The 25,689-nt window shown below is 39.6% G+C and overlaps 1 protein-coding gene across 4 annotated transcripts in view; it reads left to right on the top strand.

Moving 5' to 3' along the window:
- Positions 1-336: 336 nt before the first annotated feature.
- Positions 337-25,689, top strand: part of LOC108279530 (NACHT, LRR and PYD domains-containing protein 3) — a 71,358-nt gene continuing 46,005 nt past the window's right edge. For 3 of the 4 annotated variants that reach the window (XM_047162191.2, XM_047162192.2, XM_047162194.2), the window contains exons 1-6: positions 405-516; positions 8,461-8,595; positions 8,842-8,958; positions 11,224-11,271; positions 11,618-11,668; positions 11,815-13,581. In XM_047162191.2, the coding sequence (XP_047018147.1) occupies positions 8,543-8,595; positions 8,842-8,958; positions 11,224-11,271; positions 11,618-11,668; positions 11,815-13,581 (2,036 nt within the window). In that variant the 5' untranslated portion in view covers positions 405-516; positions 8,461-8,542. The other variant, XM_053688335.1, reaches the window with a different exon arrangement.

Consider the following 25,689-nt stretch of genomic DNA (forward strand, 5'->3'; position numbering starts at 1 on the left):
TATATATATATATATATATATATATATATATATATATATATATATATATATATATATGTATATATATATATATATGTATATATATATATATATATATATATATATATATATATATATATATATATATATATATATATATATATATATATATATATATATATATATATATATATATATGTATACACACCCACGGATCGGATTTTAAACAGCATCACTTACTAGAAAAAATAAGTTGCAGCTGATTGTTTTGGTTGTGAATAACATGAATGTACATCTTTTAACATTTTTGAGCTACTGTTCTACAGCTACTGAAGACAGAACTCTGACTATAAGCCGGCTCAAAGAGTCGACTCATTCCCCAAACGACTCATCATCTTTAATGAATCCTCCTACCTAAGGTGAGTGTTTCTCCTCAGCCTCTACTGCATTTTGTGGAGAGGTTGGAAAAGTCCAAACAAAACCTTTAAGGTAGAAACGGTTATATTAACGTCACACAACAAGCACTAGTGACTAAAGGTGAGTGATTTCTTTATTATAAACGACTTTATATAAGAAGAATGCCAGTAGCCTATATTGTATATAAAACTCGTGTAAAATCAGCTGTAGGAAATCTTTGATGAAGAAGAACCTGGGCTCAGCCATGGACGATTAACAGTCCAGCTAAGTTCCTGTCTTCAATTTCTCATGAATTAAACATTCAGAATGTTTGGGGAATATATAATTGGTATCAACGTGGAACAAACTGTTTTTAAAATAGATTTCGTCACACTTCTCTCAGTTGCGGTCCGGAAGCAGAATGCAGGGGCTGCGTCTGAGTATCACTACTGCGCAATAGGCTGTAGTAAGTCCGAATTCACAGTTCATAAAACAGTTCATAGAACACCAGATAAGAAATACCTACTGCTGACCTAGAACCAAGCACAGCCGAATATATATTTAAAATTTTCTCCCGTTAAAGCGCGCGGAAGCCAACCTTTCAGAAACGCAGCTCATAGTAATGGAGTCAGTAAGGGACCGTGTAAAAAGTGCACGACCTGGGCAACTGTGTAAGATTCTACCAAGATTATAGTCGTCTACTTCACAAGATATCTGATTTATTATGTGTTAGGATACAGTTTGTATTCAGTATTTATTTATAGCATATATTTTATTAATGATATACATTTTTATTAACAAATAGATTTATTGTGCAACGTAAAACGCAGGGTTAGTCTTAGCAACTACAGCAAACTGCTGTTTTTATTGCTAAAACAATCTGTAAACAAATAGAAATTCAATTCTATTTTTATGATTCACACTGTATTATACTCCATTCTTCTTATCAAAGGCAACTGTATTTTTAAAATAATCAAGGGTATTTTGTTTAAAAAAGAAAAATAATTCAAATGAAAAACCATTTCTTATAGGAGTTACACATGTAAAACCAAACATACTATAATACAGCTTATTATTGCTATCAAGTACAGCAAATAGAATTTGAAATCTCATTTTTAAATAATTTTTATTGTATTATAATTTTAAAATATACACATTTTTAATGTTGCTTTTTTATTTTGCAAAAGAGAAAAATAAGAAAAATCTATGAGTTACACATGTAAAACCATGATAGTCTATTATTGCTACTAGGGCTGCAACTAACGATAATTTTCATAATTGATTAGTTGGCCTTTTATTTTGTTGATTATTCAGACGGGACGGGGCAAACTTTCAGTGCCTTTTTTTATGTTTATTTCAAATAAAATCCACAAACTGAGTGTTACAAATATAAATTCAGACTAAAACTTTACACAACTGTTTGTCCAAACCAGAAAAGAACCAAATGCGCTCTCTCTCTCTCTCTCTCTCTCTCTCTCTCTCTCTCTCACTCACACACACACACACACACACACCAGAATATATATTATTCATTTAGGACTATAGTTTAATTCGTTGCTTTTTGTGAATCCATAAAAAAAATAATGCATAAGCACTTATATATATATATAAACTAACTAAATAAGATTTTATATTATATATATATATAATTTAGTTAGATTTTATATAATATATATATATATATATATATATATATATATATATATACACAGTATCTCACAAAAGTGAGTACACCCCTCAGATTTTTGTAAATATTTGATTATATCTTTTAATGTGACAGCACTGAAGAAATGACACTTTGCTACAATGTAAAGTAGTGAGTGTACAGCTTGTGTAACAGTGTAAATTTGCTGTCCCCTCAAAATAACTCAACACACAGCCATTAATGTCTAAACCGCTGGCAACAAAAATGAGTTCACCACTAAGTGAAAAAAAAAATATATATATAAATATAAATTTTTTAAGTATGCACAAAAAGCACTGAATTAAACTACAGTCCTAAATTAATAATAAAAACTCACTTTCACTGCACCTTGTGGTTTCTGTTACTCAATGTCTTTAGACATTATTTTACTTTTGATCATAGTGTTTTAATTAGACATTACAGATCTTACTCTCTGTATCAGCGTGTCTGCATCGTGTGTGAGGAGTAACGCGTCATCATTACTTACACATCACTTCCGTTAATATAAACTACACAATTTACACTGCAAACGCGCAAATACAACATATAATGACAATAAACTTAAATTAAACTAAACCTTTTAAGCAACTTGTGACTGCATCACTGTCATGCTTCCATGCTCCACAAACTCCGCTTTATGAAGTTTATAAGTCTTCTCGGCGGTGTTTAATATAAAATGCTCCCTGCCTTAGAGGACTTAGAGGTCGCACACTTTCTTCCTCAGTCACGTGACGATTTCGCCTCTGTCTGATGGTGACTGGGGTGATGTTGGGAATAAAAGGTAACGCTGACAGAAAGTAAACTGAAGAAAGTCAGTGTCAGTGACTCTAAGGCTAAAGTTAGCGTTGTGGCATTACGTGTGTGTGACGTCATGCGCCGTCGACTAGGAAGTGGATTATACTTCTGGTTAGTAAAAAACCCACCAGTGTTATATTTGAGATGATATTACCTTTCTAAAATCCACACACTAGATGGTTGAGTACTCCGTGCACAGTGTAAGTGTACAGTACTTCATTTGGGACACAACTTTAGTATTTACTCTCCGAAGCGTGTTTTCGGAACAGAAGTAACGTAATGAGTAAATCTCCCCTGTGCCGCGTGTAGACCGACTAATCCATAATGAGATTCATTGACAACGATTTGCATAATCGATTGTTATCGATTTTATCGATTAGTTGTTGCAGCTCTAACTGCTACCAACTACAGCAAATATATTTTTTAAAAACTCAGTTTTTATTTTTTTTAAATAAATGTATTAAAAAAAAGAAAAATAATAAAATTTCAATAAGTTTTTGATTGTATGAGGTACACATTTAAAAACAAATGCGCTGTGATACATTTCATTATTGCTGCTAACTACAGCAAATAGATTTTAAAAACTCAGTTTAAATTTTTTTTAATTTAATGTATTTTAAAAAGGAATTACACATGTAAAACCAAATGCACTATGATTGCATATATTTGTCACGTAATTTATGTAATGGAGGTTTGGACGGATACAAGTGCAGTAAAAGACTTTCGTTTACGAGTGACAGGCAGACAAATCCAAATCATGATACAGAAGCGTGGTCAAAATAGGCATAGTGTGGTCAGGCGATCTACAAACAGGCATAAACTGAGTTAGGCTAGAATCCGGAATCGAGAAATGAGAAACAAGGTCAGTGAGCATGAAACAAAACCGAGAGACAAGAAACAACCATTTGGTAAGAAGATAAACTCAATACTACGGAAGATACAAAGAGACAAGAGGGGTTTATATGACAAATGTTCCTTTATTCTGTAAATGTATGACACTTCTTACATTTATATACAACTAAATGTTATAACCCCATTACCATTACTGGTCTCATTAAAACACAATTACATTTGTTTCTAAATATAGCATCAAACAACATATTTGATCAAAATGAATATTTTAGTCAGAGTTATTGCGCTTCCTTTCTGTTGCACGCTGTTTGATGAGAATGCGTGGACTCGCACTCATTCAGTGAAGTATAACGGAGACTCTCGCAGTCACGACGATCCTTTATGTAAAATGGAAATACTGGTGTGAATTTCTAACATTTACAGATAAGTATATAAAGATAAAAATGTCATTTCTGCGCTGAAGAAAACATGTCTGAAACACATTAAACAGCACACGCATCTGTCGCAGCATCTGACACGACAAGCCACGTTAAGACACTTTAAGAGTTTGTTTGAAGCGCTTAATATATAACATTCTCATGTTTTGGATGACCTGGATTGTCCACTTTTCCTGCAGCAGCTCACTCTGTGACCTCCACTGTTTTTCTAATGTTTTATTCACAGAAATGCATTTTTCACCATTGTGCACCATTTTCACCAAGTGACGTCACAGACCCAATTAATCCATAATGAAATTCATTGTTGATTATTTTAATTATCGATGATTATCGATTTTATCGATTAGTTGTTGCAGCCCTATTGAATGTAAGTATTTATTTTGATGCATGATTAATTGAGGCACACGTTAGCAACATGTTCCAAAAAAGTTGAGACAGCAGCACTTTAGGACTAATAGCAATGTGACAAGTTGAAAAAAGAAGGTGATATGAAGCAGCAATCATCTAATCAATCAGTGGAGGCTCGCCAATGTGCTAACAGATGCATCAGTGAATAATCCAACACTTTGAGAACAACATTCCCCCAAGACAAATCGGTAGGATTTGGGGCATTTCTACAGTGCACAATATAATTAAAAGATTCAAAGAAGCCGGTCAAATCTTGGTGCATAAAGGGCAAGGCTGAAAACCACGTCTGAATGCGTGTGATCTCCGATCCTTCAGAAATGACTCAGTACATTTACATAGACAGCAATAATCTAATTATTGACCTTATTCTGAATAAGACAATATTGTGATTAAGGTGTTTACATGAGTCGCTTTTAGAATATTCCTTTCATGTTCCCATTTTCCATGTTATCGAACATAGATCGATTAACGGCACACATCATTACGTCCCCACGCCATGCCGTCCGAGGTTCCCTCCAGAATTTCACGTATCGACATACACTTTGTCTTTGTTATGGAACTGTATACAGTTTTGGGTGTTTCATTTTTAATTTTACGGAAGCTTCAAATGCAGATAATTATTTGTCGTGCTATACGTGCAAATAGACGACTGCTTGATACCATGGGCTGCGTCCCAAACCGCGTACTTACCGTCTATATAGTAGCTGAAATTCATGTATTTTGCCTACTATGTAGCAGGTAAGTACGTGGTTTTGGATGCAGCCGTGCTCTCTTGTTTGCTGTCAAACCGTTGATCACTGCCGCGTGTGTATGTGTCCTGTCGAAAAATGCGGTGAAAACTCCCACACGACGTTAATAGTGTGATTAAGGTGTGTACATGTCTGTAATGCACTTCGACATTAAAATAGGAATACTCCACACGTCTAAATTCGTTTTGTGTTTACTTCGGGTATGACTTTATTCGGCTTAAGGTCATCCATAATAGCTGTTTTCATGGTAGTTTATTAATCAGAGTATCGTCTTAATTGGGTTAATATAGGATTATTGTTGTCCATTTAAACGTACACAGGGCTCTACAGTGCGACCATTTCACTCATATTTGCGACTGAAAAGTACTTTGTGCGACTGTGAAAAAATATTTATGAGCATGGGTGACCTGTTTGGAGTTGTATAATACAATCGAAATAAAAACTAAAACTCGAAACTGCATATACACCGCACAACGGTTACTTTCACACTGCTTTTCATCTCCTCAGTCAACCGAACAAGTGTGTAAATACTGCAAAGAAGCCTTTATGATGATGAGAGTAACTCTGTACATCATCTGATTCTCTCAACTTCCCGATCTCACAAACCGCCATCTTTTATTGATCCCGCAAAATGTCCTGTGACTGTAACCTGCTCGTGTAGAGACAGCGGCGTGGGAGGAGTAAATTAATAATAATACTAACGCAACAAGGTGGGGTTTTATTCAAATGTCTTTTATTAAATAATTTCTCACCAATCATAATCAAGAGTAGCAACTGTTCAGTCTGTACACATATAGTACACTGCCGCTCTCCTTCATTCCGTTCACCAACTTGTCCTGGCTCACACGCATAGTACATTCACTAATTTAAGCTCACGGTTGCCAGATATCACTAGAAAAGTCAAACCTAGTTTTCATGTTTTGAATTAATCCCCAAAAAACGCAATATTATCAGCAGACATGGCAACATTGTACTGGGGAACCCATCTAAAACTGATAAACAAACAAAAAAACCTAATAAAATGTAAACACAGAAAATGTGCTTAGTTATAAATAAATCATTTAATATAAAAAATAGATATTATAATAACTTCATAAAATATAAATAAAATGAGAAATGAAATAATGAATTTAATTACTGTGGGTTGCACTAAATATCAATTTGACATTAAGCTTAGTTTGCCATCTCCTTCGAAAGCTATTAGCCTTTTTCATAATATGGATCATGCTTGTGTTAATCTACTTTTAATTAGGACTCTTTATTGCTTAAGATATTTAAAAATAATTATTTTATGCTTGTTTATTTATCAATTAACCAACAGTATTTCTCATTGCTATTATTTTAATTCAATTAACAGTGACCATGAGCAGAGAGCTTAGATTTGACTGTTTATGACAGACTTCCCGATTAAAGCTTAAACAGAAAAAAAGATTGGTATCTGGATCGGTATCGTTCGTAAAAATCCTGATCGGTGCATCCCTAATGAACACCATTAAACTAAAGCGCTTTTCATCTGACGGGTAAATGAACTTACCCAATCACATCCTGTGTGAGATTATTCAGATATATATACAATATACACAGAATGGTTTGAGAATTGACTTTGGAAAATTTGAAAAATGGCCAATAGTGTAGCTTTAAATATATTTAAGAGGAGCAGACTTCAAAGACTGAACATTGAGGTTTATTGTATTTGTTTACAAGGTGGAACAGGTTGTTGTTTTTTGCATACAGCCTGTAAAATTAACTGAAAATATTACATTTAGTTTATCAGAAGGTAAATTAATTTGTCATGGCTCACAATATGTTCCTAAATTCTGTCATAATTGACGAGCTCAAGTTTTCTCATGCCTACTTGTGTGTTATATTGTGGCACGTTAACGCTACCATCTCTAAAAATAATAATAATAAATAAATTTCAACCGTGCTCCTAAACTTTTGACTGTGCTCCTAAATTTTTGTAATTAGTAGCACAAGTGCTCCTAAAAGGAATTGTTACCATAGAGCCCTGCACCAGCAGCACTTCAGTTGTGCCAACGAAAATCTGATGCGTTCCCTCCAGTAGAATGTGGAAAAGTTAACTTCACTAAAAGACCATGTGGTAGCATGGAAACTACTGCCAAATGTGTCTCCATGAGTTCTGTCTACCATAGAAAAGGGTTAACGGGTCCAGTTTAGAGCGCGACGCCCCCGTTTCAGAGGTGTGCTCACCACAGTAGTCAGCACAGAGCAGAGCCCGGCATTAGCACAGGAAGTAAGATCTCTCTTGGACAAAGGGGCCATAGAACATGTACCCTGTTCCCTGAGGGAGGGAGGATTTTACAACCATAATTTCCTGGTCCACAAAAAAAGATGGGAGTATGCAGCCAATTTTGGATCTGCATCATTTGAACTTTACTCTTCAGACATACAGGTTCAAGATGCTGACACTCAATCTTATCATTCCACAGATTCAGTTTGTGGACTAGTTTGTTTCGATAGATCTAAAAGATGCATATTTCCACATAGAAATATTTCCCAGTCATAGGAAGTTCCTGTGGTTTGCGTTTGAAGGCAACGCATACCAATATCGGGTTCTTCCCTTCGGGCTAGCGTCATCCCCTTGCACCTTCACAAAGTGCATGGATGTCATTCTGGGTCCATTGCAACTCCAGGGCAGCCGTGTACTATACTACCTGTTTCCCAATTTTAAGTAGTTTGTGATGCTTGTTCAAGATACAAAATCAAACTGAATTACTGTGTTACTTGCTTATCTATCATTATGAGAGATTAGAAACCATTTGATGTCTAGCAGACTTATTTTTCATCCAGCCATGTTTTAAGTACAGTCAAGCCAACTGCAGTAGAAACCCATGAGATCAGTTCTTTTCTTTTTTTTCCTTTCCTTTCTGTCTTTAAAAAAAAAAAAAAAAAAAAAATTCTGTTCAATTTTGGTCCACAGGATGGTTTGACTTTAAAACACATTTAAAATTCATTCAGTTGGCTGTATTATCTGAAAAATACTTTCCAGACACTTTTTCTTTACATTTCACAAATAAATTAAAAGTCCCTGAGTCTAGGTTGATCACGAAATTCTTAGGTTTTTTAACAATTTTTTTTAGGTCAAAGATGTGAAAATTAGTGTGATGCTTAACAGCACATTTGTTTGTGTGTTTTCTAGGAGTGTAATCCATTCAAGCAGAAGAGATCAGACTCTACAGGGCTCAGTTGCACGTTTGTGCAAACTTTACTAATATTCAAAGATGGAGACTCTTGATCTGGACACAGAAAATGTTTCCCTGCCCTCAAAAAATAGGTAAACAACCTCGTCATTCTATTCTAGTTACTAAATATTCATATCTAAATTATTTATTAAGTACATATAAAAAGAATAACTTAACCAAAGTTTTTAATGTTAATGAAAATCTAACAGCCACCACATAGCATAAAAATGTTAGATTCTGTTCATTGCACGTAAAATGAAGCCCTCATTAAATTAATACGTTAAAAACTGTAAATAGTGTATATAAATCACTAAAGGACTGTCTATAATGCTGTGCAGTAAACTCCAGGGAAAGAGATCAGAATCACCAGCACCCAGCTGTATCTCCATGAAGAGTGATCAGTCTATGGAGCCTCCTGTGAAGTTTAAAGATGGAGACTCCTTACTTCTACACAGGTAACATCTCACTGTTAATGTCACTGCTAAATTCACAGTTAAAGGGAAATCTTAGCATAAACTAGAAGTTAATATATTATTTATCATAGTATGTAGTATTCTTTTGTACAGGACTGTATTGCTTACTGTTTGTGTTTTAGCAGAATTACTCATTTTATGTCATTTGTTTTCATCCAAACACTACAATATCCAGGATGCAAGAGGTTAATATGTTATTCAGCCATTGGGAATCCATACTGTGATTGACTAATCCAAACCTCTGAATGAGACACATGACTCTGATGTTTCCCACTGATGTACAGTCTCTCAGAATCGAAAACCAGTGGTATTGTATAATGTCATATCATAGAAAAAACATAAGGTCAGACTTTAGTGATTTTTAAATACAAGATAGAATTTGCTTTCTAAAATGTGGTACGTACTATTGAACCATGCACGTTTCAAAGCCAACAGAAGATTGTTGTGTTTACAGACAGTTTGGAGGAATAATTCTGGTCTGAGTTACTCCATCTGTACAACAACCATTATATCTCAGTAATATCTAAGTAGTTAACTCTCAGTAAAATTGGTGTGCTAACTAAAAATTGTACAGGATTAGCTTGCTAGTTATGTCAGGAATGGAGCGTGAAGACGGATGCAAGTGCAGATAAAGGCACATAAAGACGAAGAACGCAAAACACTGAGTGTTGTATACTCTGTACTGTCACTTAAATACCCGTGCTCATGAACCCCAAACATGAATCAGGTGTAACCAGTCATGTGATGTAATAGTGGCTGCTGGGAATCCCGGAGTTGTTCTAGCATTTTCATGACAGAACCTCATTAACACGAGGCTTCTGAAGCGTGTAATAAGTTTGGGAGGGGGTCCTGGATACCCAGACCAGAGGTTCTTAATCATTACAAAGTTCACTTGAGTGTCATCCTTCACGGGGCTGGAAAGAGGACGCTTGACATGTTCTCATCTACAGATGCGGGGCAGTCTCTTCCACAACGTGGGAAGAGGGCACAATATTCCTGGCCTGGCTTGGGCATGGAGCTTGGGCTACTGTGTAGTCAGTGGGGGGAACAAAGCTCAATGTGGAGATTGAGGGGAAGCATAAGGAGGGAGCGATGTCCTCCATGGAGCAAGAAGCTGGATCCACATGCGGCACAAAGCAGAGAAACAGAGTGTAGTCTTCAGCGGAAAATGGAGGCAGAACGATGTCCTCAGCTGAGCAGGAAGGTGGAGTGGCATCCTTAGTGGAGTGACATCCTCAGCGGAGTAGGAAAGTGACACAATGTCCAAAGAGAAGCCTGGTATAGTGACATCTGAGGCGGAGGAGGGAGGCAAAGCCAAGCGCTCGGCTGAATCAGGAGACGGAGCAACATCCTTAGCTGAGCATGGAGACTGAGTGGCATCCTCAGCTGGACATGGAGGCTGAGAGGTGTCCTCAGTTGAGCAGGGAGGTTGAGCAATGTTCTCCGTTGACTCGGTCGGCTCAGCGAGATCCGCAGTAGGGGAGGGAGGATGGGGACAGATCTTACGCAAGTCTTTCTGCCATGCTTCTGTGGCCCTGAAACTAGATTCCCTCTCCTCTGGTTCAAACCTCAGGTGTTTCCAAATGTCTTCTGGGTGGAAAAAAAGATCTGCTGCATCCATTGTTGCATTATGTCAGCAATGGAGTATGAAGACGGATGCAAGTGCAGATAAAGGTTTAATCACAAACTATACAAAACACAAAACATGAACTCTTAAACCATGATACACCATAAGACAAATAAACATGAAAACAAGACAATCAATGCTGTACAAACGTGACTTAAATACCTGTGCACTTAAACCCCAAACGTGAATCAGGTGTAATCAGTCATGTGACATAATAGCAGCTGCTGGGAATAGTAGTCCCGGGTTAGTTACCGCATATTCATGACAAGTTAACTAACATGCCTAATTTGTATCGTTTTAAATTAAAGTTTGTGTTTATGATTATTTTGCTAAAATAAATAATGTACCTGGCATTATATAATAGACTTAATACTGTAATCATTAATAACAATAAAAATCAGCATTTTCCTAGATCTGAGACAGAGAAAACTGAAGCATGGTTGAAAAATTCGGAAGCTGTACAGAAAGATATTTGAAAGTATCTACAGACTGACAGAAATGTGTATTGAATTACTGATTAAATGTTATTTTGATAAAGTACAAGTTGCTGCCACATGCTGCAGGGGTCATCAGCGACTGTCTATTAGGAGTTTCACATGTTCTCCCCCTTGTCTTTGTAGGTTTCTTCCGGGTTCTCCTGTTTCCTCCCACCTCCCAAACACGTGCCAGTAGGTGGATTTGCTAACATAAATTGCCCCTCAGGCTGTAATATTATCCTGACTATAGAGATTTTATACCTTTTTTGGCAAAATTTTCTAAAATGATATTTGTATCTGTTTAGAACACATTACCTGTTCATTGAGAGTAACATATTCAGTCACATCCCTAATGGCCGTACAGGAATAAAACCGAGAATTAAAATGAGCAGATATTTTCCTCCAGATCTACAATGCTCCTTATTGGTCAAGTTGTATTTAGCCCTGTGTTCCAAAGCAAAATTAATCCAAAATTTTAGGCTATATTCTGGAAGTGGTCAAATTTAGTGCCTTTTTCAGCTACATCTTTTGTTCACAGTGATGTACAGGAGCCTGGAGACAGAAAAGAAAAGAAGATGACAGATACAGGGTAAGAACAAAACCAACAACATGACTGTGACACTTAGACAATGGTATTATAAACCTCTCTGGTGTTATTAACTACAGAGTGATTAGATTATAGATAATAGTTGGACCCCATGTCTCACCACATGATCCTACTTCACCATCTCACAGGCGCGACCCAGAATCTGCTGCTATAAATGAATTCCCGAAAAAGTTCAAATCAAATCTGATGAAGAAGTTTCGGTGTTTGAATGGAGTGATAATAAACCTGGGAAACCAAACACTCCTGAATGAGATCTACACAGAGCTCTACATCATAGAGGGAGACAGTGGAGAAGTCAATAATGAACATGAGGTGAGACAGCTCAAGGCAGCATCCAAGAGAACAACAGAGGGCACGTCAATCAAATGCAATGACATCTTTAAGCCCTTATCTGAACAAGATGAACCCATCAGAACTGTTCTGACAAAGGGAGTCGCTGGCATCGGAAAAACAGTCTCTGTGCAGAAGTTCATTCTGGACTGGGCTGAAGGGAAAGCAAATCAGGACATCCACCTCATATTTCCACTTCCTTTCAGAGAGCTGAATTTGATGAAAGAACAGAAACTGAGTCTGGTTGAGCTCCTTCATGTCTGTTTTAATGAAACAAAAGAAACAGAAATGTCCAGTTTGGAAAAGGTTCTGTTTATTTTTGACGGATTGGACGAGTATCGTTTTCCTCTGGATTTCCAGAACACGGTGAGTGTGTGTGATGTTACTGAATCAGTATCAGTGCATGCACTGCTGATAAACCTGATCAAAGGGAATCTGCTTCCCTCTGCTCTCATCTGGATCACCTCCCGACCAGCAGCAGCTGATCAAATCCCCTCTGAGTGTGTCCATCGAGTCACAGAGGTACGAGGGTTCAATGACCCACAGAAGGAGGAGTACTTCAGGAAGAGAATCAGTGATCAGAGCCTGGCCAATAACATCGTCACACACCTGAAGTCATTAAGAAGCCTCTACATCATGTGCCACATCCCAGTCTTCTGCTGGATTTCAGCCACTGTTTTAGAGAGAATGTTGGGTGAAGCAGAGAGTGGAGAGATCCCCAAAACTCTGACTCAAATGTACACACACTTCCTCATTATTCAGACAAACATCATAAGAGAAAAGTACTCAAAGAAACAGGAGAGTGATGAAGAAATGCTTCTTAAACTGGGACAGCTGGCTTTTCAGCAGCTGATGAAAGGGAACGTGATCTTCTATGAGGAAGACCTGAGAGAGTGTGGCATTGATGTGAGAGAAGCAGCAGTGTACTCAGGTGTGTGTACGCAGATCTTCAGAGAGGAGTTTGGGTTTCACCAGAGTAAAGTGTACTGCTTTGTTCATCTGAGCATTCAGGAGCACCTTGCAGCTCTGTATGTGCACCTGACATTCATGATGGAAAAGAGAAATGTTCTTCAACAGAATCAGGTCTCTGAATGGTGTATCTCACATTTACACTATAGTGCTGTAGATCAGGCTTTACAAAGTCAGACTGGACATCTGGATCTTTTCCTTCGCTTTCTTCTGGGTCTCTCACTGAAGTCCAATCAGAATCTCTTATATGTCTTAGTAACACAGACAGGAAGTAGCTCACAGAGCATAAAGGAAACAGTTCTGTACATTAAGAAAATGATCAGTGAAGATCTCCCTACAGAGAAATCCATCAATCTGTTCCACTGTCTGAATGAACTGGGTGATAATTCTCTAGTGGAGGAAATCCAACACTACCTGAAATCTGGAAAACAAAGTGAACTCTCTTCTTCACAGTGGTCTGCTCTGGTGTTTCTGTTACTGACATCAGCACAGGAGCTGGAAGAATTTGACCTGAATAAATATATCAGTACAGATAAGATAACAGAATATGTTCTTGTGAAGGTGATGCCTGTGATTGCAGCCTCCAGAAAAGCAATGTAAGTAAACCTGAATACAACTGTTCTACTGTTACAGTGTTAGAAAGAAAGAAACCGAAAACACTTTTCTTTGACCTTAAGGTGATGCACTGTGGAGTTAATGCAAATAGATAAATAGATAAATTAGATAATAAAGATTGCATGAACAAAATAATAAGACTGAAGGGCAGTTATTAAATGTATGGAAGCCAGCTGATTTCATTTGAGGACATAACACTGAAGTCTTGAAGTTATGACCCAGTATCCTCAAATAATTTTTAAAAGTTTATTTATTATTACCACAGTAATGCTGGTTTTATGTCGGATATTTGGCACATGTTCACACCTCCTGATTCCTCCAGGCATAAAGAACCACATTTATCATTATTGTTTATTAATGCAAAATCGTAATCTCAAAAAATAAATTAATAAGTAAAAATTTCATCATTACCCTTATAATAATTTTCCTGTTATTATGACTTGGTAAAAGGTTTTATTTGTGAGGAAAGTTATTTATTTAATAGAAAACTGACTTTGAAAAGCCTAATACTTGTTAAAAGTAGCATTTTTATTGATCTTTTTATGATATAATAATATAATTTTATTATTTGCTAATTATTATTATAATTTTTTTTATAACCTTCTCAGAAATTATTTTCTTCTTTTTCATGCAGTAACTCGATAATGTACTTTTCTGAGAGAGGCACACAAATATGCACACACCGACGCGCATGCGCACAGACACACACACACACACAGACACACACACACACACACACACACAGAGAGAGCAAAAACCCCAAGCTACTGATGGCCCCTTTTCAATTGATTTGTTTTTTTTTCCTATTTGAGTTTATGAAGGAAACACGGTGAAAAATTAACATGAGCTCTGCTGGACTTCCTCCTGCCTCTTGAGTCTTCCTCCACACACATACACACCAGCTTCTACATCTACATACCATGACAAAATTCCCTTCAAATGCTGTAATAATAATTCACAGTCAGACATATTTGGATCTGATGTAAGAGAGTCTGATCTAAAATGTTTATAAAATGAGAGAGGACGTCTAAACAACTAAGACTGATTTTTTATTTTTTATTTTTTATTTTATTATTTTTTTTTTTTTTTTTTTTTTTTTTTATAATTAGCTGTCTACTGAAATGAAATCAGCCCAGCAGTGAAGTTGTTTTATTTAGGTAGCTATTGTTAGCTAGTTGTGTGTGCCTATATACCTCTCTCTCTCTCTCTCTCTCTCTCTCTCTCTCTCTCTCTCTCTCTCTCTCTCTCTGGTTACAGCAGCTACTGAAAGCACAGACAAACACACAAGTAGCGCTTGCCGTTTTATTCATATTCATCTATGTATATCAGCAACCATTCTATGTGTGTTGTACATTTTTATACCATGAAAATAATTTGTTTGACAACTTATTTGACCAAAATTCCATTATCCTCAGCAAGCTAGCTGAGTAATGTGTATTATGGTGTCTAACTAAAAGAAAAAGGAAAAAAAGAAATGCGTATGAATGGACCTGACATCATCCATGTTTCATTTTCCGACAACAAAGCATGTGAACATTACTCATAATTATTAACCATATGAAACCCACTCGTCGAAGGCGGGTCACTTACTGGGGTATTACAGCATGTGATGACCGTAATGAGTAGTCGAGACACCTGGATGGTCGGAATTGCGCCAGATCAAAAGAGTATAGATTAACTCGCTGGAGCCACGAGTTGGATGACGGCAGTGAAGTAATACGCCAGACACAGAAATTAAGTTAATTTGGTATATTGTATAAAATAACCAATAGGAACAAATATAACAGTAAGGAAATAAAATAAATGAAATAAATTAAAAAAAATTAGAATCCCAAACTTATACACTAAACAATTATTAGAAGAACACAGTATATGTACACTACACAATTATTAAGGTAACACAAAATCTTTCAAAGTGGTACTCAAATCAGATCACACTGAACTACTAAACTTGAGTCTTGGTGAGACAGAGTTCACAGTCCCTCGGTTTACCGAGTACAGAGTCAGTGCAGTCTGAGTGTCCTCCTCCAAAGGAAACAAGTGTCAATGTGTACACAGTTCTACCTGATCCCTTGGGCCAAGGGAAAAATAAATCAAAGCTCTCGGACACAGTGTGCTGAAATTGCAACCTCCTAGCTGCAATCAGGTTCTAGATCAAGTGGAGTTGGCTCTCCATCCATTACTGGAACAGTTTCTCCGAAGTTATCCAGAATCGTTGCCAACGGGTCAGACTGCACCATATCCGCGGTCAATCAACATCTGAACTCAACATTAAAACCTGACCTACATGATATAGGTCACATAAAATTACTTAACAGCTAACTATTAACATGGTCATCATAACTGGAGTTAATATCAGTAGCTCAGTGACCACATTCATAATCCACTTAATAACTTAACTACGTGAATGTAGGGCATGAAAACTAGCTATCCACTATATTCACTAACATCAGTGTGTCAACGGGCCTCAAGGCGTAGCAGTTTGTACACTCAATTTAACATTCGACATAAAATATAATTAAAACATACATCTCAACGGAGCTACTCCACTTAGTGGTAGCAGTCCTAAATACAGAATACCATGAAATATCCTATTTTTATCAGTTAACATACACACAACTTATTAACAAAGATAAGGCACCTTAGCCGTTAGCTTACAGCTCACAACTAGCATACAGCAACACGAGGCGCAGCGGCTAGCGGAGTTTATACACAAGGCGCAGTGGCTAGCACCGTTTATGCCAAGGTCAATAATCAAAAATGCGGATGTCGCATGTAAGTTGATGGATATAAACTCACCAGTGCAAGAGAACGGCTCATTACTTTAGCATGCTTTCCAACTTAGACTCTTTCGTGGCACTCTACACTGTTGGTAATTTACACCCGCAACAGCAGCATCAACATACCGCTACAATGCCTGAGTTACTACTGACATCTCTTCCTATCTCCCTTGCTAGCTATCCCATTGGCTGGAATGTAGCAATTCTCACTCCTACAGGCTGATGTCCTAACAGCACCCGAACCTCGTATTGGATGATACTAATAGTCACTCAGGACTTATTTATTTATGTTATCTATTTATATCTAAGTTTTACCCCTGGGATATACCCTCCCCCCTTGACTCCATGCACTTCCCCGTGTATGGGTGAGCTGCTTGAAAACAACTTTGGGAGAATGAAGGGATCCCAAGTAGGGTTCAGTAACGCTAGTTTCTTGTAGCGCATCAGTGAAAGCTAAACTCAAGCCCTAGAACAGAGACTGCACAATAGCTAACAAAGGCCCTCCTGGCCGAGTGTACTGTAGTCTCTCGGGGGGAACTCGGTGTCTTTCTGAGAACATCTACTCCGTCAGGTTCAGCCTGCTCTACTTCTCTAGCATCAGTGCAATGCTCTGACACATGCCTGGCCACCTTTTCCAGTACAAGATCACTCTCGGCCACAAGTAAGTCGCCTCCAGACCCTAATTTAAGGTCCAAATCTGGCAATACATCCACTCTGCTCACCGGAACATCAGCATTGTGACTCTCGTGTTTCACTGGAGTAAGCTCTAATGGGGTATCCCCAACTGGTGAACTTTCAGGCAGGTTGGTTGTATCTGCTGGTAAATCAGTATCACTCACTGCTTGGTCAACAGGCACGTCAACGTCACTCGCTAACTCATTGACAAGTGGGTGATCGTTAGTGTCATGCCTATGGCTTGGAACTTCATACAGCTTAGTTACTGTGAATGTCTCTTGTATAGATGGGTCTGGGGACCAACTAACGGAGTTATCATTCTCTGCATCAGAATAGGCAAAAGTATCCTCCTCAGGATCAGGATCTACAGACTGTCTGGTCCTGGGTTTACGTGGTGTTGGTTGTACACCACGTAAACCACGTTGTAAACCATGTCCATCTCTGCAGGGACCGGAAGAAAACCACACGGTAGCAGAAGGTCACGATGGACTGTTCTCAAAGGTCCTTCCTTAGTTTCTGGCCGTATAGTGTACACAGGGAGACTCCCAGCTTGCTTCACTACTACATGGATATCCGTCTCCCATTTATCGGCAAGTTTGTGTTTACTCCTGAGGTGAACTGCTGTAACTAACACTCGGTCCCCAACCTCAAGAGTAGAAGGAGTAACACGTCTGTCAATCCTAGCTTTGTTCCTATCTGCTATCTTCATAGCATTTTGGGACGCTATTCGATAGCAATCTTCCAGGTGTGACTTCAATTTCTGAACATACTGAGAGTGCGTCTCGCTGTCACTCCTCTTCAATGGTAAGCCAAACGCTAAGTCGACCGGTAGTCTCAGTTGATGGCCAAACATTAGCTCATAGGCTGAAAACCTATGTCATTCCTCATGCAGTTATACACATGCACCAAAGGTTTGACAAATTTATGCCACTGTGTCTTGTCTTCTGCTGTTAACGTCCCGAGCATGCTCAGAAGGGTTCGGTTGAAACGTTCTACAGGGTTACCACTGGGATGGTAAGGTGTGGTACAAACTTTGCGGATACCCATCATCTTACACAACTCTTTGATGACATGTGATTTGAAGTCAGGGCCTTGGTCACTGTGCAATCGCTCTGGAATACCATAATGCACTAGGAAGTTGTCCCACAGAGACTTTGCAACAGTTTGGGCTTTCTGGTTTGACGTTGGCACAGCAATAGCATACTTAGTGAAATGATCGGTCAAGACAAGCACATCTTTCTTGTTACTTTTATCCATTTCAATGGACAAGACATCCATGCACACAAGTTCAAGCAGTCTGGTAGTCCTGATATTCACCAACAGAACCGCTCGCTCCAGAGCTGGTTTTCTCCTAACACACCTATCACAAGTCTTTGTGTCTCTCCATATCTGCAGCCATTCTCGGCCAATAGAACCAAGTTCTGATAAGATCAAGAGTATGCTCAGTACCAAGATGTCCCATGTCATCATGCAGACTTCGCAAAACGACAGGCCTAGCCATCTCGGGAAGAACAAGTTGGTAAGTCCTTTGGGCGCCTTCGTGACTGGTTCTGTAGAGAATGTAGTTCTAGGTGACTCAACTCTCTGAGTAGTAAATGGATGTCAAGAATCTCTGTTCGGACAGTAGAAGGTAACCTCTCACCAGTTTCAAGCTGAGCTATTACTCCTCTTATACCAGGGTCTACGCACTGTTGATCTCTAATTTGCTCTGCGGACATGAGGGGAACTATCGGTAAACCACCACCCTGATCTTCATTCACAAACACAGATGGTAAAGCTTCTGCAGACATTGCTAATGACTGCACCAGTGTCAAAACATCCTCGCTACCTGAGTCAGTATCTGCTGGTTTACGAACAAGATGTTTCTCGCAGATGGCACTCACGACATCTGGGTCAAGGCAGGGTAATGACTCACTCAAGTGAGTTTGTGCAAATTGGTGGATACGATCTTGCTCCTCCTGGGATATGGTGTCTGTGTGCAGCCCTCCATGTGGTCACCTAGAAAGACCATCCCCATCGGAGTTTAACTTCCCTGCTCGATACTGAAGTCAGAAGTTGAAAGTGGATAGGGCCGCCAGCCACCGATAACTCACAGCATCCATTTTTGCTGTGATCAAGATGTATGTCGGAGTTACTGTCAGTGACGACAGTGAACTGAGTCCCGTACAAGAAGTCACTGAATTTCTCAGTCATGGCCCACTTCAAGGCAAGGAACTCTAGTTTGTGGGCTGGGTACCATGACTCACTCCTAGATAACCCTCTACTAGCATAAGCAAGTACTCTCATTTGACCTTGCTGTTCTTGATATAGCACTGCCCCTAACCCTGTTGTACTGGCGTCAGTATGCAGAGTGTACGACAACTTAGGGTCAGCAAAGCCCAGTACGGGAGCAGTAGTGAGCTTCTCTATGATTGCCTTAAAAACGCGCTCACATGCAGGTGTCCAGTGCTCACTGAAGGGTTTCTTGGGATCATGGTAGTTCTGAGGTTTTGTCTTAGGGTTATTACGCTTGCGCAGAGGCGGATACCCTGCGGTAAGGTCAGTAAGAAGTTTCACAATGCTAGAATAGTCTTTGATAAAACGTCTATCGTATTCAGACGTACCAATGAAAATCCTCAGTGATTTTAGGTCACGAGGTACTGGCCAAGTTTTTAGAGCTTTCACTTTGTCAGGGTCTGTCTCTACTCCATTCTTCGACACAATATGGCCTAAGTACTTCACTGAAGTTTGGAAAAATACACATTTCTCTGGTGAAAGTTTCAGCCCATACTCTTTCAAACGATTCAAGACCTTCAGTAGCCTAGCTTCATGCTCTTCAAGCGTCTCGGAGAACACGAGAATATCGTCAAGGAACACAGTGACTTCCTTAAGATTCATGTCCCCCATGCACTTTTCCATAAGCCGCTGGAAGGTGCTCAGAGCATTTGTAAAACCTCGGGGCATACGGTTAAACACCCAAAAGACCATGGGGCAGACGAAAGTGGTCTTGGGTTTATCTGATTCGTCAACCTCAATCTGGTAATATCCGGACTTTAGATCAAGGACTGAAAACCATTTGGATGCATTCAAAGTGGAAAACGTCTCTTCCAGATTTGAGAGCGCATAAGCATCCTTAATAGTCTGGAGGTTAAATTTCCTGTAATCAATGCAGAGATGAACATCACCATTCCTCTTCCTCACTACCACAATAGATGAAGAAAAGGGTGAAGAAGACTCACGAATGACTCCTGCTTGTTACAGCTCTAGCAGGTGCTTACGGACAGCTTCCAGGTCATTAGCATGGATAGGTCTAGCTCTGTGTTTGAAAGGTGTCTCATCTGAAAGTTTAATCTGGTGTTTCACTTTATCAGTTCTCCCGAAGTCAAGGTGCAAAGACCTCTGGCATGCTATGGAACTGTTGCACAGTTCTTTCCTTCCACTCTGCATCAATTGGAGAACCGTCAAAGTTGAAGTTCAAGGTAGACCTAAAGCTAGTGCTGGGTTTCTGTGTGTTCTCACACTGTTTTTGTGAAAGAACTCTCTGGAAGTTACTGACTTCCCCAATGACACATTTCTGAGGAATCGTGACGTCGTGATCGGTTTCATTGGTAAGGACTACTGGAATCTTACGGAGTGCTTTAGCTGGTACGTCAATGAGACAGGTCTTCACAAGTAATCCACTTGGCAAAGATGATGTGGGCGGATGTTCAAGCACAGCAGTTTTCTCTGACAGCAGTCCAGGTGCAGAAACAGAACCATCTACCACCACCGTCTGACCAGCCGGAACAAGTCAGGAATTCTTTTCATGCATGATAACCCATCCAGTTCTACCATATCTATCTTGATGTCTCAGTTCAAGAACTTTCAGTACTGCTTTGTAGCCATGTGATGTTGACATCCACACCTCAGCAGTGATTCCAGCATAAGTTTCATACAATACATCCAGAGTGTTAGTTCCAATTTACATCAGGGGCTGCAAAGCTGCACTCATATCTGGAACTACTAGAGCAAGGCTCGGCACTTCAGCTTCTACCCCCAGGAACTCCCTAGGAAAAGCGGCATTGAGCTCAATGTACCCAAGGTAAGCCACGGATTACCCATTTGCTCCTTCGAGCTCTAGCAGCTCGAAGAGTGGTTTAATCTCATGCTTCGCCAAATGACTCTGGTAAAATGATTGGGGCACTGTAATGACTTGGGAGCCTGTATCTAATAAACAATGGACTTTCTCCCCTCCTATTTTGATCTGAGCGGTACTCTTTGCACCTACCAATCCCCTTGGTAATCTAAAGGAATTTACTTGAGTATGAGTCTTTAGTAAGGCTTGTCTCTTGGCCGTTAACTGAAACTTAGGTTCAGCGGGACATTTACAACTCTCTACAGTTCGTGTCAGCCCATCGACGGGAACTGATTTCAGTTTAAATGCACTATACTACTGTTTTGCCTTTCCAACCTATGGTGTCGCAATCTAAGATCTTTTCTTTTTGCGGCTACCAGATCGGGATTAGGATCAGACCCGCACGTGGCCACCAGATGACCATTCTCCCCGCATCGGAAACAATACCAAGGCTTTGGCTTTGGGGTGAGGTTGTCACCTGTGGTCGGTGTGTTAATCACTGTGTTTGCCTTGTCAGGTTTTTTAAATTCAGGCTTTCTCTGTAAGTCCCTTTTGATAACAGGTTGTCTAACTCCTGCTAGCATGGCTATCTGATCCTTTAAGTCAGCTACTTGCTTTCTCAATACACTCATGTCTCTGGAATCCTGACTGGTAGGGAGTTCGCAGACTTCGTATACAGATTGTGCTTGGGCGACAGTTTTTTGCATAGTGACACTCATATGACGCCTCATCCTGTTGGATTTAGTTTCTTGTTGTTCCTCTGTGGCCCGGAGCAGCATCAGCAGCTCTGCAAATGATGGAGGGTTGAGTTTCTTGCGCTCAAGCTGGAGATCAGTGAGCAGACCCTCATCCCAACAACCCCGACAGAATTGTTTAAAGGGATGTTGGTCCACCTCACCCCTTGGCACTCCCCCTCTCTGTACAGTGAGGTTCAAGGCCACCTGAAGCCGCTGCAGATAAGCAGGAGGCTTCTCCACGTGATCCTGTAAAGTATTCATGAAATGGACAAACAGCTCCTCTCCATCAGCCATAGTTCCAAAAGCAGAGTCCAGCAATGACAAGTAATCTGTAGGTGGAGAGGCAGGTTCAAGATGCATGACAAGAGCAGATGCTGGAGCAAGAAGACTTTCTAGTATTTTCCTTGTCTTATCGAGATCAGAGATTGAATTGTCTTGCATAAGCAAGTCCACATGAGAACGCCAAGTGTCAAAGTCAGTTTCACTGTACGGTCTGGGTGTCTTCCCAGAAAAAGATCTTAGTCTTATAGCGGAATGAGCATGCTTGACCTTGTCTTTGCTCTTAACAATGTGTTCTACTACAACCCTCTGCACCTCTGGTGGATTGAGATCACAGGGCCGTAATGTCTGTGGCTTCTCTGGCATTGAGCTGAGAAGCGTCAACTTAGGATCGGTTTCAAGTAAAATAGCTCGGGTAGGGAAAGAACCCTTGCCTGCGGATTGCAGGGAGTCAACATCGCGTAAGGGTTTCTCTGTCGAGTCGGAAGCTTCAAGCCGGAGAGGGCTGGAGAGTGTGCTTGGCTCCATGGCACCGAGGGAGACCGCTATCTTTGACATAAATTCTCTAAGCACTTCCCCAAAGTCCTTCCCACTCAGCTTAGCTACTCCCTTTATCTCATTTAAGTAATGATCAGTGGCATTAGCCCCTACTTTCTGTGCATAGATATCAGCTAATGTCTGTACTCAACACTTAGACTCGGGATCATCAGATAGAGTATGAACATACGGGCACAGAGGTCCTAGAGTTTGTAGGGCTATCCCCAAGGTGTACTCTACTATGAGGCTCTTATGAAATTCAGAGGTGTTATCATCTACTGTTAAAGACCTAGCAATCGAACCATACTGTTTTAGATAGTTAACGATAGACTCATCTTTATCTAACCCAGTTAACCCACTCACTTTTACCGCATTGGTCAACTTAACCCCTAACCTATCCACTATCTCCATAATGCAGCAACAGTGGAAAGTTACGTGGAAAACTATCAAAAGACACAAGGTATGGCATTCCACAGTCGTAATCCAACATCTTATTGGCTCCTGGCTGGCTCGCCACAATTTACTGTGTAACCCGCTCGTTGAGAGGGTATTACAGCGTGTGATGACCGTAATGAGTAGTCGAGATACCTAGATGGTCGGAATTGGGCCAGATCGAAAGACTATAGATTCACTCGCTGGAGCCATGAGTTGGATGACGACAGTGAAGTAATACGCCAGACACACAAATTAAGTTTCTCCGAGGTTATCCAGAATCTTGGGCGACGGGTCGGACTCCACCGTATCCACGTTCAATCAACATCTGAACTCAACATTAAAACCTGACCTACATGAGATAGGTCACATAAAATTACTTAACAGCTAACTATTAACATGGTCAGCATAACTGGAGTTAATAGTAACTCAATAACCACATTCATAATGCACTTAATAATTTAACTGCGTGAATGTAGGCATGAAAACTAGCTAGAACGGCATATTACTCTAGCATGCCTTCCAACTTAGACTCTTTCGTGGCACTCTACACTGTTGGTAATTTACACCCGTAACAGCAGCATCAACATACCGCTACGATGCCCGAGTTACTACTGACATCTCTTGCTATCTCCCTCGCTAGCTGAGAGGCGGGCTTAGCCATCCCATTGGCTGGAATGTAGCAACTCTCACTCCGACAGGCTGATGTCCTAACAGCACCCTGACATTGTATTGGATGATACTAATAGTCACTCAGGACTTATTTATTTATTTAATCTATTTATATCTAACTTTTACCCTGGGTTACACATAGCATAAGCACAGAGAAACACACATAAGTAGCCTATCAGTAATCAGACATTGGGAATCCCTACTGTAATCAAGCAATCAGGACCTCTGACAGTGGTTTTGTAACAACATTGTGATATCACAGAAAAAAAAGAGGGACTTTTAAAGTCGTTTATAAAACTCAAGCCAGAATTTGTTTTCTAAAACGTTGTGTTGTGCAAACTACAGAACCGGACACGTTTCCAAGGCAACATAAGATGGTTGCGTTTACAGGCAGTTTGGAGGAATAATTCTGGCCTGAGTTACTGTCTTTGCAGCACACATTTCATCTCAGCTAAGTAGCTAACTATCAGTACAATCAGTGCTAACTAAGAATTTAACAGGTTTAGCTTGCTAGTTAAGTAACATGTCTAATTTATATTGCTGTAACAAACCTATGTAGGTCTACATCAGTCATGTTCTTACTGAGGAGTTTCCTTTAATGGACATTTAGCTATCTAACTTTGTTCAGCTTACAAAAGAGTTTATAGCTTCTGGTTAGGCAGCACCATGGCTTTCAGTGTAACAACGTCACTGATGTTTTAATGATAAAACAAAAGGTAATCTACATCATGTAAACAGCAGCACTTCAAACCAGAGGACTATACAAGAGATTTGAAAGTGTAGTTTCTGGGTCTTTCACTGATGAAGACTTTAAAGAAAAAGTATATTCTGTCTGTATTTAATACAAAACAAAGAGCAGAATGTCAACCAAAAGGAAGTGAACTGAGGAAGGAGAACTAGCTTATGTCCACTAGATTGTCCTCTTTCATGTAGCTACTAGTAATATGGCTAGCAAAGTCATAAAGGTAAATAATCATGTAACATTCCTGGCTAATATTATGGTAGGTATTTGTGTTGTTGATAACTTCAATAATTTGGCCCAGTGTAATGGCTCAGTGAAAGACCTACAGCTGCTCTCTGCCTTCTGTTGGTCTTCTATCTGGTGCAGTTCTTCTTCTGTATATTCTGAGTCGATCATGTATGGTTGGGGGTCACTGTGTAACAGTAACTCAAGAAATCCTCATCCACAGAGTCATTTCTATCTCTTGAGAAAACCATGTGCTCCATTACAATAATTTACATACAAAGGGAATGATCATTAGCTTTAGGCAGCTAACTAATTCTCCCCCATTCCCCTCCCACCCAGATATCCACCATAACTGTTGTTTCAACTTTTGCATCCACCATCCCAGCAACACAATGGACTACAAATGCCACCACATGATCAGTCACATGACCCACTTCCCAGATCACCTTCACCTGATTACTAATTCAGCACTTGTTTCTAATCACACTACCTTTGAATACTGAACTTTTTCACACATTCAGTGTAAAGTATATCTCCTAGTGTTACACTTAGACTTGCCACGATATCGTAATTTTACACCAGTACGGTATCCCTAGTTAAAACCGGTAATACCGGTATTAGCAGTGGTTGGATACTAGATGGTGCTATGGGGTCATTTTCGGTGCACAGTAGCCTACACAATAGAGCAGGGGTGGGCAATCTTATCTGGAAAGGGCCGGTGTGGTGCAGGTTTTCATTCCAACCAAGCAGGAGGCACACCTGGTTCCACCTGTTTAATCAGTTGATCTTGGCTTTCAATAGATTCAGGTGTGGCTTGTGCTTGGTTGGAATGAAAACCTACACCCACATCGGCCCTTTCCGGATAAGATTGCCCACCCCTGCAATAGAGGTTATGCATTGACGTCACTTTCCCGCCA

The sequence above is a fragment of the Ictalurus punctatus genome, chromosome 19, assembly GCF_001660625.3.
Source record: "Ictalurus punctatus breed USDA103 chromosome 19, Coco_2.0, whole genome shotgun sequence".
NCBI classification, from domain to species: Eukaryota; Metazoa; Chordata; class Actinopteri; order Siluriformes; family Ictaluridae; genus Ictalurus; species Ictalurus punctatus.